The 16,835-nt window shown below is 51.0% G+C and overlaps 1 protein-coding gene across 1 annotated transcript; it reads left to right on the top strand.

Moving 5' to 3' along the window:
* The first annotated feature begins 4,126 nt into the window (after positions 1 to 4,126).
* LOC140003290 (uncharacterized) lies at positions 4,127 to 9,083 on the top strand. Its single transcript, XM_072042908.1, has 2 exons — positions 4,127 to 5,905; positions 7,348 to 9,083. The coding sequence occupies exons 1-2, from the start codon at positions 5,600 to 5,602 to the stop codon at positions 8,134 to 8,136; spliced, it is 1,095 nt and encodes a 364-aa protein (XP_071899009.1). The 5' UTR covers positions 4,127 to 5,599; the 3' UTR covers positions 8,137 to 9,083.
* The last annotated feature ends 7,752 nt before the right edge of the window (positions 9,084 to 16,835 follow it).

The raw sequence follows: 16,835 nt of genomic DNA, 5'->3' as shown, positions 1-16,835 counted from the left end.
CTATGAAATGTGGAAAAAGGGCCTGTCCTCTTGGGAGGAGTATAGATGTGTTGTCAGGGCCTGCAGGGACGTGACGAGGAAGGCTAAGGCCCACCTAGAGATGAGGCTTGCAAAAGAGATAAAGGATAATAAGAAGGGTTTTTTCAAGTATGTAACAGCAAGAGGAAGACTAGGGATAAGGTGGGTCCCTTGCTGAATGAGGGGGGTATCCTGGTCATGGGGGGCACTGAGAAGGCAGAGATACTGAATGCTTTCTTTGCTTCAGTCTTTGCTTCGGGGACACTCCCCCGGGACTCCTTGCCCCTGGCAATAGGACAAAGGGTCTGGGAAATGGAGGGCTCCCCCCTGGTGGACGTGAGAGTGGTTCGGGTGTGTCTGAGTGGGCTCAACGCAGACAAGTCCATGGGTCCCGATGGGATGCATCTGCGTGTGCTAAGGGAGCTGGCAGATGTGATCGCCGAACTGCTCTCTATCATCTTGGAAAGGTCCTGGAGAACGGGTGAGGTGCCTGAAGACTGGAGGATAGCCAATGCCACTCCGGTCTTCAAGAAGGGCAGGAAGAAGGATCCGGGAAACTACAGGCCAGTCAGTCTCACCTCTGTCCCTGGAAAGGTATTGGAGCAGCTTGTTCTGGATGCCATCTCCAAGCAATTGGAAGAGAAGAATGTTATGAGGAGTAGTCAGCATGGACTCACCAAGGGGAAGTCATGCTCAACCAACCTCATTGCCTTCTATGTTGGCATCACCAGCTGGGTAGATGGGGGGAGAGCGGTGGATGTCATCTACCGTGGCTTTAGCAAGACTTTCAATACTGTCTCCCATGACATCCTACTAGCAAAGCTGAGAAATTGTGGGACAGATGAGTGGACGGCAAGGTGGGTTGAGAACTGGCTGACTGGCCGAGCTCAGAGTGTTGTGATCGACAGAGCAGAGTCTGGCTGGAGGCCTGTGACTAGCGGTGTTCCCCAGGGGTCAGTGCTGGGTCCGGTCTCGTCCAAATCTTCATCGACGACCTTGATGAGGGAATAGTGTCTGCCCTCAGCAAGTACGCCAATGACACAAAGCTGGGAGGAGTGGCTGACACACCAGAAGGCTGTGCTGCCATTCAGCGAGACCTGGACAGGCTGGAGAGATGGGCAGGAAGAAACCAAATGAGGTTTAACAAGAGCAAGTGTAGAGTCCTGCACCTGGGAAGGAACAACCACATGTATCAGTACAGGCTGGGGGACAACCTGCTGGAGAGGAGCTCTGAGGAGAAGGACCTGGGAGTCCTGGTGGACGACAGGTTGACCATGAGCCAGCACTGTGCCCTGGTGGCCAAGAAGGCCAATGGGATCCTGGCGTGCATTAAAAGGAGCGTGGCCAGCAGGTCAAGGGAGGTGATCCTCCCCGTCTACTCTGTCCTGGTCAGGCCTCACCTGGAGTACTGTGTCCAGTTCAGGGCTCCCCAGTACAAAAAAAGACAGGGATTTCCTGGAAAGAGTCCAGCGGAGGGCCACAAAGATGATATGGGGCCTGGAGCATGTTCCTTATGAAGAAAGGCTGAGAGACCTGGGTCTGTTCAGCCTGGAGAAGAGAAGACTGAGAGGGGATCTCCTCAGTGTATATAAATATCTGAGGTGTGGGGGATGGAAGGATGCAGCCAACCTCTTCTCAGTGGTTTGTGGGGATAGGACAAGGGGCAATGACTGCAAGTTAGAGCACAGGAAGTTCCGCACTGACATGCGAAAGAACTTCTTCAGGGTGAGGGTGACGGAGCATTGGAACAGGCTACACAGGGAGGCTGTGGAGTCTCTTTCTCTGGAGATATTCAAGGCCTGTCTGGACGCCTACCTGGGCAACCTGCTCTGAGGAACCTGCTTTGGCAGGGGGGTTGGACCTGATGATCTTCCAACCCTGGAAGTCTTCAAAAGACGTTTAGATGCAGAGCTTAGGGATATGGTTTAGTGGGGACTGTTAGTGTTAGGTTAGATGTTGGACTCGATGATCTTGAGGTCTCTTCCAACCTAGAAATTCTGTGATTCTGTGATTCTGTGATCTTTCAAGGTCCCTTCCAACCCCTACAGTTCAGAGATTCTGTGATTCTGTGATATAATGGATCAATGACACATTAATAAACAGCTATGGGTTTCTAAACAGCTTCCTGCAACTACCCCCCCAGAACTCCAGACCCCACAAGTGATCATTCGCACACTTGCACAAGCTCCTGACCCTACCCTCACTCCTGCGGTGGGAAGTGCAGCTTACAAGAACACATCCTCTTTTCTGGGTGTGTGGGTTCCCCTGTTTACAGGGGCTTCCTGCTGCTGGTGCAGGTTCTGTGTGCGTCCACACCACTTCATGCAGTCTGCTGACCCACAGGCTGCTGAGGAAGCTCAAGGGCACATGCATCTGCTGAAGCTGTGGGTGTGTGCTTGCCTTATCCCTTACTGCCAGGAATGCCAGGTGAATGCCTGCCCATGGCATCCAACTCTGCTTATAGATGCTCCAACCTGGCAGAGTTGCCAGGGTCTTTCGTGCCTGTCCCTGAACCACTGAAGACAGTGGTACTTGGTTTTACCAAGTTCATTGCTAGGAAATTCTAGTTGGAGGCCCTGGAGAATCTTGAGTCTACTTTCCCGATAAAAAACAATCTAAAGGAGGGGTCAGGGAAGGCGAAGGAGGAGGCTCGATCGGGGATGAAAATAATGTGGAACAGGAGAAAGAAGAGGGTGGGAAACCTTTTGTGGCCCCCCTGCGAGTTCGGTTGGATCGTGAAAGAATAGCAACACCTAGTGCTCCTCCGGCGGAAGGGAGCACCGTACATACTTCATCGGACGGGTCCTTTTGGGGGGTAAATAAGAAGGGCTCCCTTATTTTGTTCCCTGCTGGGGGTCCTGAGGGGGCAGGGGTGGCATCCGCCAGCATTTTCGGGCTCCCTCCGGCCGCCCCTGTATGCAGCCCCCCCTGCGTTTGACCCTGGAGAGCGGGCAGGAGGGGAAGCGCGGGTGGAACTTTTTTCGGAGAAGCCCCTACCATCGTCCATGCGTTGCATTCCCGTTCCGTAGGGTGCTGCGCCCCAAGAGAGAGAATGAGTGGATAGTGAGAGTTCAACAGATGAGGAGTCTCGGGATCCTAGACAGGCTACCCCGCGGCAGCCGATGCACATCCGCGAGGAGGTGCAAAAGGCAAGAGAAAAATGGACTATTAGTGCGAGAGAATGTCTTCTCTCAGGTTGTGAAATAATGCCAAGTCCTGTGCGGATAGGGTGCTGTCCTGTTTTCGCAGGGTCTCAAGGACATCAGTGGCAGCCGGTAGATTGTAAGGTGCTGCTACAGTTAAAAAAGGCTGTAGAGGAGGGGGGATTCTCTAGCCCACAGACACAGGTTTTGTTGGATGCGGTGGCCTTGCAAGGGCCCTTGATATTTGATTGGCGGCAGGTTGCCCGAGCCTGCCTGACGGCAGCGCAGGTACCCATGTTTGAGTCTTTGCTAGAAGAGGAAGGTGAAGTGTTAATGGCGCGTGCCTGGGCAAATCCCCAGGATCCTTTACATGGTATGCCTGTAAGGGGAAGCATTGTTGGGACGGGGGCGGTGGAATACTCCGCAGGAACAGCTGCAGTCAGCCCAACTCCCAGTTGTCTCCATATTCGGCAAAAACCTGAGGAACACTTTGGGCGCTTTGCAGATAGAGTGCAGACAGCTGTGGCGAGCAGTAATTTACCACTGGAAGTGCAAGATGTTGTTTTGAGAGAATGCTTAAGAACGGGAGCTCTACCTGAGTTCAAGGCCACTCTTGCAGCGCTTCCAGCTTCTGCAAGCGCGGGCAAGCTGATTGCTCGCGGATGTGCATTTGGCAAGGCTCAGGAGATGCAGCCTCTTGCTGCTGCTCTCAGTGAGCAGATGGTTGGGGTCACATCCACCCTCCAGGCGTTTGCTCTCCAGATTCATCCTGGAGGCTGTTTTCGTTGCGGACAGCGTGGTCACGTAGTTCGTGATTGTTCCAAGAAAAGGGAACCTGTGATCAAAAACAGCCGTGTCCGTTGTTGGGTGTGTGGGCGACCTGGCCACTGCGCTTGCGAGTGTTCACAATGAAAAGGGGAGGTAAAAGAGGAAAAGAGGGGGGGGGCCTGTCGGGAAACGCCAACACTGGGACGAAAAGGGACCCGCCATCTCGGCCGCAAGCATGGGTCACAACCCCCATCGAGCAGGGGTGGACAAGTCCGCCGTCCAGTCTCGGGCCAGAAAACGATTGGTAAATAGAGAAGCTTGGCTTGCAGGTGCACGGGCGGTGGAGCAAGGAGTGGAGATTCCAGTGCAGCTGCGGACTGCCACAGCTGAGCCCAATGTATTCCCTCTGGTAACCGAAAGTGATGATGGACTCTCTAGAGCGAATTATCCCCTGATACAAGTTAGCTTTGACATGGGTTCTCGGCCAACTTTGCCTGCCCGAGTAGCTATTCAAGGTGTGAAGGATCCATTTCCACCGGTAGCCACTATAACCTTTTTAGTGGACTCTGGTGCAGATGTCACCTCCATTTCCGCCGCACACTGGCCTCAACAATGGCCGCTAGATCCGCTGCCCCGAGCGGTCAGTGGGGTGGGTGGTTTGGTGGAAGGCCATCGCAGCCATCATCCAGTATTGATTCGCTGGGGTGACGCTGGTGTCCGGCGGGAGGTGGGGCCCCTCAGACCCTACGTTCTAGCCATTCCTATATCTCTGTTGGGTCGTGATGCATTAGTGTTAGCAGGAGCTCGCTTGCATATTGAACCTTCACAGCAGGTTTTATACAAGGGGCCACTAGGGAGCCGTGCCCCTGTTGGCATTTAACATGGTGGTCGGATGACCCCATATGGGTTGCCCAGTGGCCCATCACAAAAGAAAAGCTTATCGCTCTGCATGAACTCGTCAAACAAGAAGTGCAACAAGGACATCTCGTTCCATCAACTAGCCCTTGGAACTCCCCTGTATTTGTAATTAAGAAAAAATCTGGGAAATGGCGCTTTTTACATGATCTACGTGCGGTTAATGCCTCGATGGAGGACATGGGGCCCTTACAGCCCGGGTTGCCGTTACCTACTATGATCCCTAGAGATTGGCAATGTATGATTATAGATTTAAAGGATTGTTTTTTCAGCATACCTTTGCATCCCAATGACACCAAGCGTTTTGCTCTAACCATTCCATCGTTGAACAATATGCAGCCAGCAGCCCGGTATGAATGGGTTGTCCTCCCTCAAGGTATGAAGAATTCCCCTAAAATTTGTCAGATGTATGTGGCCAAAGCTCTCAAGACAGTTCGTCAGCAGCACCCCACTATTTTGGTAGTCCATTATATGGATGACCTGCTGCTTGCTGCCCCCGTACTGCCCTCGTACTGCCTTCGGGTCTGTACGATCAAATAGAGGCCGCTCTATTGAGATTTGGTCTGACCATCGGGAAAGATAAAACTCAGCTAGTGGCTCCATACAAATATCTGGGGACTCAGCTTACAGAACGCCTTGTGCGGCCTTAAAAATTGTTGGTCACAGAGAATTCGGTTACTAACTTGCATCAGTTACAAGTGTTGGTTGGCGCCCTGCAGTGGCTCCGTCAATTTGTTCCGCTGCCCCCTGACGAGATGCAATTATTTACTGATCAGTTACGGGGCGACACTGACCTGACAGCCCCGCGCCAGCTGTCTTCCCAACATCAGCACATATTAGAGCGCTTTATGCAATGCCTCCAAAAGCAAGGCTTATGGCATCGCGATGCCGCGCGGCCCTTACTTGCACACATCCTTCTGCAGGTACAGGGAGCTGTTATTATTCTACATCAGGGCCAGCTGCAGCGCCCACTGCTTTTTGGCTATGTGTCTGTGCCCCGCGTTGCGTTTCCACAATGGGATGAACTCCTTGCCCTCGCTATAGAGTGGGCTCGAACGAAGGTACGTGCAATAGATGGCAGTGAACCGCGCCTGTTGTCGGTGGAACTACGGCCGAATGCCCTGGCGTCTCTTTTACAACAATCTATGCGGTTGCAGACTGCCCTAGCAGCTTACCCTTATGCTTTGCAGGCATATCCAAAGTCGCCTTATGCGAATCTATTTTCCGTACTTGATGTAATTCCTGCTTTGTCGATCTTTCCAGAGCCATTGCAGGCTTGAACTGTTTTCACTGATGCAGCTGGCTCCACTCACAAGTTTGCTGTGGTGTGGTGGACTGGCTCGGAATGGGAAGGCCAAGTGCGCTGCAACACTTCTGTTTCTTTACAGCGTCTTGAAATGCTTGCTATTTGTCTCGTGCTCTCTCTTTTTCCCACAGAGCCTTTGAATATTGTAACAGATAGCCAATACTGTTTTTGCTCTGCCACCCTCTGCCGTTCCTGCATTGCACCACGGACTGAAACCACAGTCCTCCTGTATAATGCTCTTTCTCAGCGCAGCCAGCCTGTTTTTGTAATGCATGTCAACAGCCATACCCAGTTACCTGGTTTCATTACGGCAGGTAACGCGGCAGCAGACTTGGCATGCTACCCCGCTCTTGTCGATACCCGTGTAGCTGCTGCCCAGTCGCACTGCCAATTTCACCAATCGGCTTTGTCGCTGCATTGTCTATATAAAATTCTGCTAGCTGACGCACGGTCTATAATAGCCGCATGTCCAGCCTGTAGTCACCCTGCTCCTCTGCCGTCTGGGGTAAATCCGAGAGGACTGCGCCCCAACGAGCTGTGGCAGATGGACGTTACAGAATATGCGCCTTTCGGACGTTTCCGGTCTCTCCACGTCGCGGTGGATACCTGTAGTGGTATGATGTGGGCTACTGCTCTCACAGCACAGAAAGCTCGAGAGTGCATTCATGCCCTGCGCATTGCAGTTGCGGTCATGGGCATCCCGCACACTCTAAAAACAGATAATGGTCCAGGCTACACTAGTCGGCTCTTTGGCCAATGGTGTTGTACCTGGGGCATCACTCATATGTTGGGTATTCCGTATAATTCTACTGGGCAAGCCATTATTGAGCGTACTCATCTGGCTTTGAAAGCTCTCCTCGATGCCCTTAAAGAGGGGGGAATGGAGGCGACCGGCTATGGAGATTCCTGTCCACACACTTTGTTATTAAAGGCCCTTTTTAGTTTAAATCATTTGGAAGGTCGATCCACAGACCATGTTATGACAGAACGCGTACCTTTAGGGGTCGTTCAGGTACGCCTGGACGGTGGGCCGTGGAATCGGGATCCGGTACCCCTGTTAGTTATGGGTCGGGGTTACGCCTGTGTACAACTACCATCGGGGGTTCGATGGGTTCCAGCCCGATGGGTACGTCCGTTCCCTGAGCAGGTGGACTCAAAGGAACAGGAAATGAGTAAGTAACTTTCTTCCCTTTACAGCGACTCCTGCTTGTCCTCGCCTTATGCCCTGCAGTGTACGGGGGCTACTGGCAGGAGTATGCTGTGGGCTACCGGACCGCTCCGCTGTTCCCAACGCCATACGCTTGCAACCTACGGTCTGCTGAGCCAGTACTCAACGGGACACTTCATGGGTTGTTTCCGCCTGTTACTTGCCGGGGAAGGAAGCTGACTACCATCCGTATCAATGCCACCATGCAGGCAGGTATCAATCTGAGACATGAAACACTCTTGTCATCGGACAGCACCACACATGCGACGGAGGACGGAAAAGAAACCGTTCTGCCGGCGGCACAATTGTGCGGCTCCGTTGACATTTGGGACAATGGGACAGTAGTGGATGTGACCGTTCTGCCATGGACAGTTAAGACCACGGTGCGCAATCAGTCGGTGGCCTGGTTGTGGGTGGGGCCACCGGGCCAAGCTCCTGCACCGGTGGACTTTTTCCCTGGGGATGCTTGGACTGTAAATAGCCGTGCGACGGCCCTTTATCAATCGGTCCGCGTCGTGCATGTTTCGAACTCTGCTCGTTGGCGTTTACCTAACCCCTATTGGTTGCTCTGTTCTCAGGAACGTGCTTGGAAGGTGATTCCAGCTAACATGACACTTGGTTTGTGCTCTATGGGTCTGCTATTGTGGCCACATCGCACTGCTCGCAGCCCACGAGCAACCCGAGGAATCTATAAAATTCCGGTGTTGTTAAAAATGAGAGATATAAAAGGTCAGTTCAGTGCACATAGCAAGCAAGGAGCAATCAAGAGGAAAATTTAATGATAGGGTTAATTAGAGATTTCGCAAAAATGCAGAATGTGAGTCAAGTGACCGCTTGTTTACCTATACCTAAATCCGCAAGTGATCCTATACCCTGGGGTATAATCACATCACCGATACCCCAGATTGAGAAAAACAAAACAATCCAAAGTGAATCGGAAACGGTCATAGAGACAGAAATGCTGGAAGGGTTTTATAGAGAGTGTCAGATTCACCTTTATTCTGGGCGTCAAAAGGAAAGAAATTGCATATTTACGGACCTAGACAACGAGGATGGACGACTAGGGATGTGTGAGTATGATGCACCACGCACACGACAAAAGGAAAAGGTTATATGGAAGTGTAAAGAAGGTAATGAGATAGGAGGATTAGAGGGTTGGGAGTCAGCATGGGCATTAAATATACTGCAGAAATACCAATATGGGGGGAATACTCCTTGGTGTTTGCAGTGGGTAGGAAGGACGAATAATGACCAGAGTTTACTATATGAGACGGCTCAGAGGGAAACTAGTAGTCGGGAGAGGGTAAAGGCAGTCCTGTGGTGGAATTGTACACAAATATTCAGTTGTGACACTGCTTTAGAAACAATATCTCTGCTCCCAGTAAAGATAGCCTTAGCCACCGGATGTGCATGCAGAGGTCTACAAGTTAACATGAGTATCACCAATCGGAATATAGCCAGCCAGAGTGGCAGGGAAAAGACCTTAGAGAATTGTAAATCTTCGACTATACGAAGCATGGGACATTTTGTGTGGGCCGCCAGTGATGGAAATTGGACGACCCATTTAAATTTGGTTGGCCCAGTAAAAGAAATAACTTTAGGATTGCCCACCCTTTGCCCGCTTTGGAAAAAATCTCATAGAGAGAAGGACAAAAAGAGAAGTAAGTGAAGAAGACGATGAGTGGCAGGAACTGTCCACTGGGATAAAAATAGGATTGGTGGTAGAATCGTTTGCCCCGATAGCCTCCTACCACAATAGGGAGCTGATATACAATTTGATGGGGCAAGTACATAGACTGGCCAACATGACCAAAAGGGGGTTTAAGGAATTAAATATACAGTTACAAGCCACAACAAGAATGACCCTGCAGAATAGATTGGCCCTGGATATGCTTCTGTTAAAGGAACAGGGCGTCTGTGGATACCTTAAAGATAAGGTTGACCATTGTTGTATACACATTCCGAATGTAACTGCCGATGTAGAATGTGACATATCCCAAATAGCCCAGGTAGAAGACAAAATAAAAGAAGAGCAGCGTGACGCAGAACAGAATTGCCTGGGGGCAACTCTCGAGGGGTTAGGCTTTCAGCTAGAAGGATGGCTTAAATCGCTCTTACAAACAATATTGCTACTAGTAATAGTATTCATTGGGATAGGGCTAGTATATGCATGTATTAAAGCAAAAATAGCTAGAAGCAGTATAATGAATCGCAGCATGCCGACCATTGTCACCAAAAATCATGAAGGGTTCCCATTGTCACCGCTTGCTCCTGGGACGGATACTCGTCCCTAAGTAATTATGATTAAATCACGCTTAGTGTAACGGGTTAAAGAGGGTACGTTACTGCATAAAGAGGGGGGAGGTGTCCTCTGTAGGGGAAGAAAGACCTGTGTTGGACAAGATGCGCTGTGCCTCTTCTCAGTGAGCTCAGCGCAGAACCCCAAGTATCAGAGAAGGGGTTTGAACTGTACATTTCTTTTGGACAGCGGTAAATGCTCTCTTTTGTGCTCCACAAACAGCACCATTTAGAGCCTGACAGATTGCTGTCACAGGGCCCCTGCTTGAAGAGCTTTTTCCTTTGTTCTATCTGCCCATTCAAGCTCTGCTTGGGGAGAGGCACTTTCTGCCTCACCGTTCCTGAGGAAGTGAGATGGGAAGGAGCTGAGCACTCCTCTGGGGACACAGACATCAGAAAAGCATTGTCCAAGTGATTAGCTCTCATCTCGTACACAGTAACAAACATACACAGTAAACTAGTCTGGCAGCCTCACTGCCAACACTGGTAGTTTCTTACACAAGCCGTGCATGTTTTCCTAGAAATTTGCCATACATGCAGAAAGTCACATGATGGATTGAAAAGCATGGGCACATTCTCTAAAGGACGAGGTTATCTTTTTTCAGGTTATATACCTCTATCTGTAAGCTGTTTCTATCACACACAGAATATAGCTCAATATGGAACATGTCCAACAAACAAGTCCTTCCAGTCTAGTCAACCAACAAAGACACTCTGGTACACTGAGCAGAGCTGAATCTCAGACCTCACAGGGACTTTCTTCTTGGGTTCCCCACACAGGAGCTCTCCAGGGGCTCCCTGTGCTAATCTATGCAATCAAGGTGCGACTGCCAAATGCTGTAACCAGCTGCTGCTGATATGGGGCCAGAAAAATGAAAGGAACAGGGAAGGGAGGAGAGGCCCAGGAGGCTGTGGTCCAAAGCAAGACCACAGAGGAACCAAAATCAGAAGCAAAGAATTCTTGTGCTGCAAGAACCACATGAAAAGCAACGAACCTGCCTGCCTGCAATGCTTCTGCCTGGGCAGGTGCTTAGTACTTCCAGTACCTACAGGTATATATTTGACCATGTCCCTTGCACTCACATATTCTCACCCAGCAGAGTAAAGATGCAGGCTTCAGGGCTCACACTCTTCAAAAGGTCCCAGCTTCCATTCATGAGGCTGTGGAGTCCCTTTCTCTGGAGATATTCAATGCCCACCTGGACGCCTACCTGGGCAACCTGCTCTAGGGAACCTGCTTTGGCAGGGGGGTTGGACCCAATGCTCTCTTCACGTCCCTCCCAACCCCTACAATTCTGTGATTCTGTGAAATGAAAAGCTGCTCATTTCACACAGTTTAAATCTAATCAGGGTCAAAGCAGTTGTCTCAGATTCCCTTCTTGGCACGAAATCGAGAAATTGAAGAGTCCAGGGAGTGGAAGAAGCAGAAAAAAAAATGTTAATTTTCCTGTGTTCTTCTGTATTAGATCAATGTTTACCATTACATTTGTAGAAACAGAAACCAAGGCACTGGAGAGCACAGATCTGAGCCATCCCTTACAAAAGGATGAAGTGCTTTTGGCTAGATTTGTGAACTGGACTGGAGCTGAGGGGCTATATGTGGGCAGAGAATGGGACGAGTGATCACAAGGTAGAACTGGAGCAACCCACCCTCTTCCACTGGCCCAGGACATGTTTTCAGAGTATCCTAAGTCAGACTGTAAAACACAGCATTTTCTTTCCTCATCTCTCCATCTTCCTTCCCTAGGGCAATCCAGCTCTGGCTGACAATCCCGTTCCCAAACTCAAAGGCTGACTTACACCAGAATAAATGTGGGGCACGTGCTCAGTGTTACTCCCAAGGCTCTTAGCATCACTCACTTTGGCTTGCAGATCCATTGGGGATGCAGTGCCACTCCGAAGCATTCTGGGGCAGAGTCTTGTACTGGCCACAGCTCCTGTGAAAGAGAACAACTGGGAAGAGGGGAAAGAGAAGGAAGGCGCTACTGTCATCCTTTCATCCTCACTCATGGGCAAGTTGTCCTGCCCTCCACCTTCTGGCTGAGAGCTCCCTCGGAGACTCGGTTACACCAACAAGCTCTGAAAATTGTATCCTGAAGGAAAAGAGCAGACAGCTTTCCCCACTACGGGTCACTCCCTCCCTTGGGCAAACACTGATCAGATGAGCCCCCCTCACCTCAGCTGGCTGAGACTCATTTTCCCAGCCGACAAAGCCCAGCTAAGACATCCTTAAAGGATGGGGTCAGGAAAAGGTCAAAGAAGTTGTGAGATCATCCTAGTAAAGGTGGAATATCAATATGCATTCCCTCTTAATCTGCCTGTGTTCTGCAGCTTTAGAGTACCCTTTGCACGCATACCAAGAAGGGGAAGAACTGCTGAGTGCTGAGGCCTCACCCAAGGGAGCTGAACACCACAGGAGAGTTATCGCAGAGCAGTAACGATACTCCAGGACACTACACGCAACATATTTCCCTTCTGTTTGTTCCAGGCGATGTGGGTGGGATGCAGCTGGAGCATTTTGGTGAATTTACACCTCACTCTGCTCAACCGTGGGCAGCCCTGGTAGCAGGATGTCCAGGGAGATCATGCTGGCTCCTCGGCTGCAACAGGGTCACGAGGAGCTCTGAGGGACACCACAAATGCGGCCAGGAGAACTGAGAGCCAACAGCCAGCCCTCGGGGAACCTGCTCAGATGTCGTCTGGCACTAAGGAGACTTCTCGGCCCTGTTGCAGTGGGAGGGCAGGAACTGATGGGTTTCACCCAGGACTGGCTGGATTCGGCAGCTGGGAAGTGAGAGGAGCTGTGGGAAGGCCCTGCCAGGACACTACCTGCTAACTGTGCAAGGGACGCGGCTCCCCAGCTAAGAGGCAGCGTGGGAAAGGGGCAGCAGAACAGGCTGTTTGGGTGCAGGGCAGTCGCCTGCTGGCAAAGAGGCTGGGGTTTTCTTTGTCCACCTGACACCAGGCAACTCCAGGCCCCGTTCCCTTCCTCCCCGCGGAAGTAAAGGGACCCTGGCACCCACCGAGGCCAACGGTCATAAGGGCAGTTTTGACGGCAAGGGCAGAAACGAGGAAGACCCAGGGGCTCAGGCGGGAACAGCTGCTCCCTTCTGCTGGGGCTGAAAAACACAAGGCAAGAGTGGAAATCCCCGGCCCAGAGTCGGGGGGCAGGATAATCCAAGGGGCTGCGTGACCTGACAGCCTGCTGATAACCCTGTCCCAAGGCCTGGCAGGTCCCACAGGCGCTGTAACCAGCTCGTGCTGTCTGTCACTGGCAGTGGGTCACACCTGCAGCGTAGGGCAACACGGGGACTGCCCTCTTGCTTCATGTCAAAAGCCATAGCTGCGATCTTCCCAAGCTGCACTACTTTTCTTCTCCCGTCACACCTCTTTTCTCCCCTGCACACCGTCCTGGTTGCCCTCCCTTACCCTGTCTTTCACTGAATGCTCTTTCTCTACCTCCCTCCTCCTCAGCTTTCTTTGGAGCTTCTTTCTCTCAGCGACCCAACTCTTAGCTGGGCTCTGTCCCCCAGCCTCTTTTGCGCAACAGCGAGTGGTCACTTACTCAAAGGACTGACAGTCCAGCTCGGTGTCTGGCAGCAGACACGCAGAAGAGATGGTTTCTACCCTGAGAATGGGCACTGGGTCTTTCTCCTGGTACACAGCCAGCCATGGTACCATGCCCTTCATATTTCCCAGCCCCGTATTTTCCCCCACCTTCTCCTTCTCCTAGAGGAGGACAGAAAGGAAGGCTTTATGGTTACCTGCAGTCCCAGGACTGACCCTCTCTTGCTGGTTCATTATCGCTGCCAACACCATCGCTCTTCTCCACCAAGAGTCCGTCCACGTTACCAGTATGGCCACAAGCACAGCCCTCCTGCAGGAGGAGGAGCTAGAGCAGCTCCCACAGTGCTGGGCAGTCTGCACGGACTCAAATCTGATGTGCAGACAGAGCCATAGCTGGGGTATTTCTCACAGCACATGGAGAGAGGCGAATTTTCACCATTCCTCTGTCAGGACGTTTCACAAGACGCTTGTTGCAAAAAAGAAACTCACAGAGGCAAAGGAGAACAGATGAAAACTAGAACCACTGCCACTCAGACCATCTTCTTCTGCACATTTTCAAGCAGCATTACAAGACATTAGTGGTGTTTTTATCCTCCCCTGGTGAGAGAGAACGAGTGTGCAAATGCCTGTGCTGTTGGTATTTGCTAGCAAAGCAAATTAAATAATAATAAACACACTCACAAGGGCACGTGACTTGCTGATATGGAGCCGGAGATCAGAAGGGATCACCAGATCATGTCAGCAGCCCTGCCTGTGACAGATCAAGAAACTTTACTCTGTCACCACTACGTGAGGCACACATGGTGCTTGTAGCACTGCTCGGGGTGACTTGATTGAAAACTCTGAAGGATGTAAGCATCCCTAAGGATATCCCGAAGGAAAAAGAAGCCCTGCTGGGCCTCTCTGCGCTCTGAACTGAGTGCTGTGGGCATGCAGACACTGCTCTTCCACACCCCATCAGTTAGCTTTGTCCCTGTGAAGAGGCAGGCAAGTATGCAGGTGCTGAGGAAGACATGGGATAGCTAAAAACATGAGCATCAAAGGCTCAGAAGGGCAGGGCACACAGCTGGTGGTAAATGAGGACAAACCTAAACCGTGTGTAGAAATGTGCACAAAAGGCTCAGACCATGCCAACAGAGCTGTTGCATTGGAAAGACGGTCCATAAATGTGCTTGCTGGTATTGTCCTAGAAGGAAGTAGCTACTAGAAGGTACTTGCTACTGGGTTCACAGCACAGTGAGAGATTCTAGAATGAAATTTTAGAACAAAGCGTGGTAACAAAGATGAATTGTACCACTCATGCCCCAAAATGAGAATGTGTGTTGTGTGCTGTTTGTTCTTGCTCTGTAATATGCCTGACTCTGTGGTTGAGCTGAGGGTGGCTGATCAGGAAGGAAAACTCAGAGGGTAGGGAACTGTTACAGGGAAAATCTGCTCATATTGCACAGCTTAAATCTAATCGGTCTTGATGCAGTACATTAATGACACGTAGTTAACTGGCAACCCACGATCCATATATTCGGGATCATTATCAGGAATATTATCAGGAATAATATTATCAGGAATAGTATCAGGAATATTTGGTATGGGAGGCACGGTGGTGGAGATCTACTACAGGTGTCCAGATCAGGAGGAGGAAGTCAATGAGGCCTTCTACGAGCAGCTGCTAGTAGCCTCACGATCACGAGCGCTGGTCCTCATGGGGGACTTCAATTACCCAGACATCTGCTGGGTAAGCCACTCGGCCAGGCACGAGCAGCCCAAACAGTTCCTACAATGCGTTGACGACAATTTTCTGACGCAGGTGGTGGAGGAGCCGACGAGGCAGGGGGTGTTCCTGGACCTCGTTCTTACCAACAGGGATGGGCTTGTTAGGGATGTGAAGGTTGGGGGCAGCTTGGGATGCAGCGACCATGAGATGGTGGAGTTCCAGGTGGGACTAGGCAAAGGAAGTAAGGCTAAAAGCAGGATTGCTACCCTGGACTTCTGAAGAGCCAACTTCAACCTCTTCCGGGACCTGCTTGGGAGTATCTCATGGGATAGGTTGCTAGAAAGCAAGGGCGCTTGTGAGAGCTGGGCTACATTTAAGCAGCACTTCTTCCATGCTCAGGGTCTGTGCATCCCAAGGAATAGGAAATTGGGGAAGGGGGGCAAGAAACCCGCATGGAGAAGCAAGGAGCTCATCCATAAGATCAAGAGGAAGAGGAGGGTCTATGAAATGTGGAAAAAGGGCCTGTCCTCTTGGGAGGAGTATAGATGTGTTGTCAGGGCCTGCAGGGACGCGACGAGGAAGGCTAAAGCCCACCTAGAGATGAGACTTGCGAAAGAGATGAAGTATAATAAGAAGGGTTTTTTCAAGTATGTAAACAGCAAGAGGAAGACTAGAGATAAGGTGGGTCCCTTCCTGAATGAGGGGGTTGTCCTGGTCACAGGGGACGCTGAGAAGGCAGAGATACTGAATGCTTTCTTTGCTTCAGTCTTTGCTTCAAGGACACTCCCCTGGGACTCTGTTGTTTGTCCTCTTCACGGTGAGGGTGACGGAGCATTGGAACAGGCTGCCTAGGGAGGTTGTGGAGTCTCCTTCCCTGGAGATATTCAAGGCCTGTCTGGACGCCTACCTGGGCAGCCTGCTCTGAGGAACCTCCTTTGGCAGGGGGGTTGGACCCGATGATCTTTCGAGTTCCCTTTCTACCCCTACAGTTCTCTGATTCTGTGATTCTGTGATATAATGGATCAATGACACATTAATAAACAGCTATGTGTTTCTAAACAGCTTTCTGCAGCTACCCCCCCAAGAACTCCAGACCCTACATGTTATCAGACGCACACTTGCACAAGCTCCTGACCCTGCTCTCGCTTCTGCGGTGGGAAGTGCAGCTTACGAGAACACATCCTCTTTTCTGTGCGTGTGGGTTCCCCTGTTTACAGGGGCTTCCTGCTGCTGGTGCAGGTTCTGTGTGCGTCCACACCACTTCATGCAGTCTGCTGACCCACAGGCTGCTGAGGAAGCTCAAGGGCACATGCATCTGCTGAAGCTGTGGGTGTGTGCTTGCTGTGCTCCTTACTGTCAGGAATGACAGCTGAATGCCTGCCCATGGCATCCAACTCTGCTTATAGATGCTCCAACCTGGCAGAGTTGCCAGGGTCTCTCGTGCCTGTCCCTGAACCACTGAAGACAGTGGTACTTGGTTTTACCAAGTTCATTGCTAGGAAATGCTAGTTGGAGGCCCCGGAGAATCTTGAGTCTACTTTCCCAGACCCTTGCAGTACAGACAAGAGCCAACAAGAACAGCACGGATACAAACAAGATCAGTGGGATGTGGACAGAAGAAAATACTGCAGCAACAGGGGTCTTGTGTGACCTTGCAATCTAGAGTGCAGCTACTGGATACTCAATGATTAAGCCTAGCTCCTGGTGTGGGATTATTCTGGGTTGTGCCTGCGTGCACGAAAGGAGGGGTCTGGGGTGCATGCTAGCACAGTGGGAGGGGTCCTGGGTTCCTGGGTGGGACGCTTTGACACTAAATAAGATAATGTCACACAGTAATAAATTGGCTTATGGCACAGAATGCTGGTCGTTGTGTCAGTTTGTCCCGGGGCTTTCGGTCGGGAT

The sequence above is a fragment of the Anas platyrhynchos genome, chromosome 1 (genome assembly GCF_047663525.1).
Source record: "Anas platyrhynchos isolate ZD024472 breed Pekin duck chromosome 1, IASCAAS_PekinDuck_T2T, whole genome shotgun sequence".
Classification (NCBI taxonomy): Eukaryota; Metazoa; Chordata; class Aves; order Anseriformes; family Anatidae; genus Anas; species Anas platyrhynchos.
This window is presented reverse-complemented; position numbering and strand designations above follow the sequence as displayed.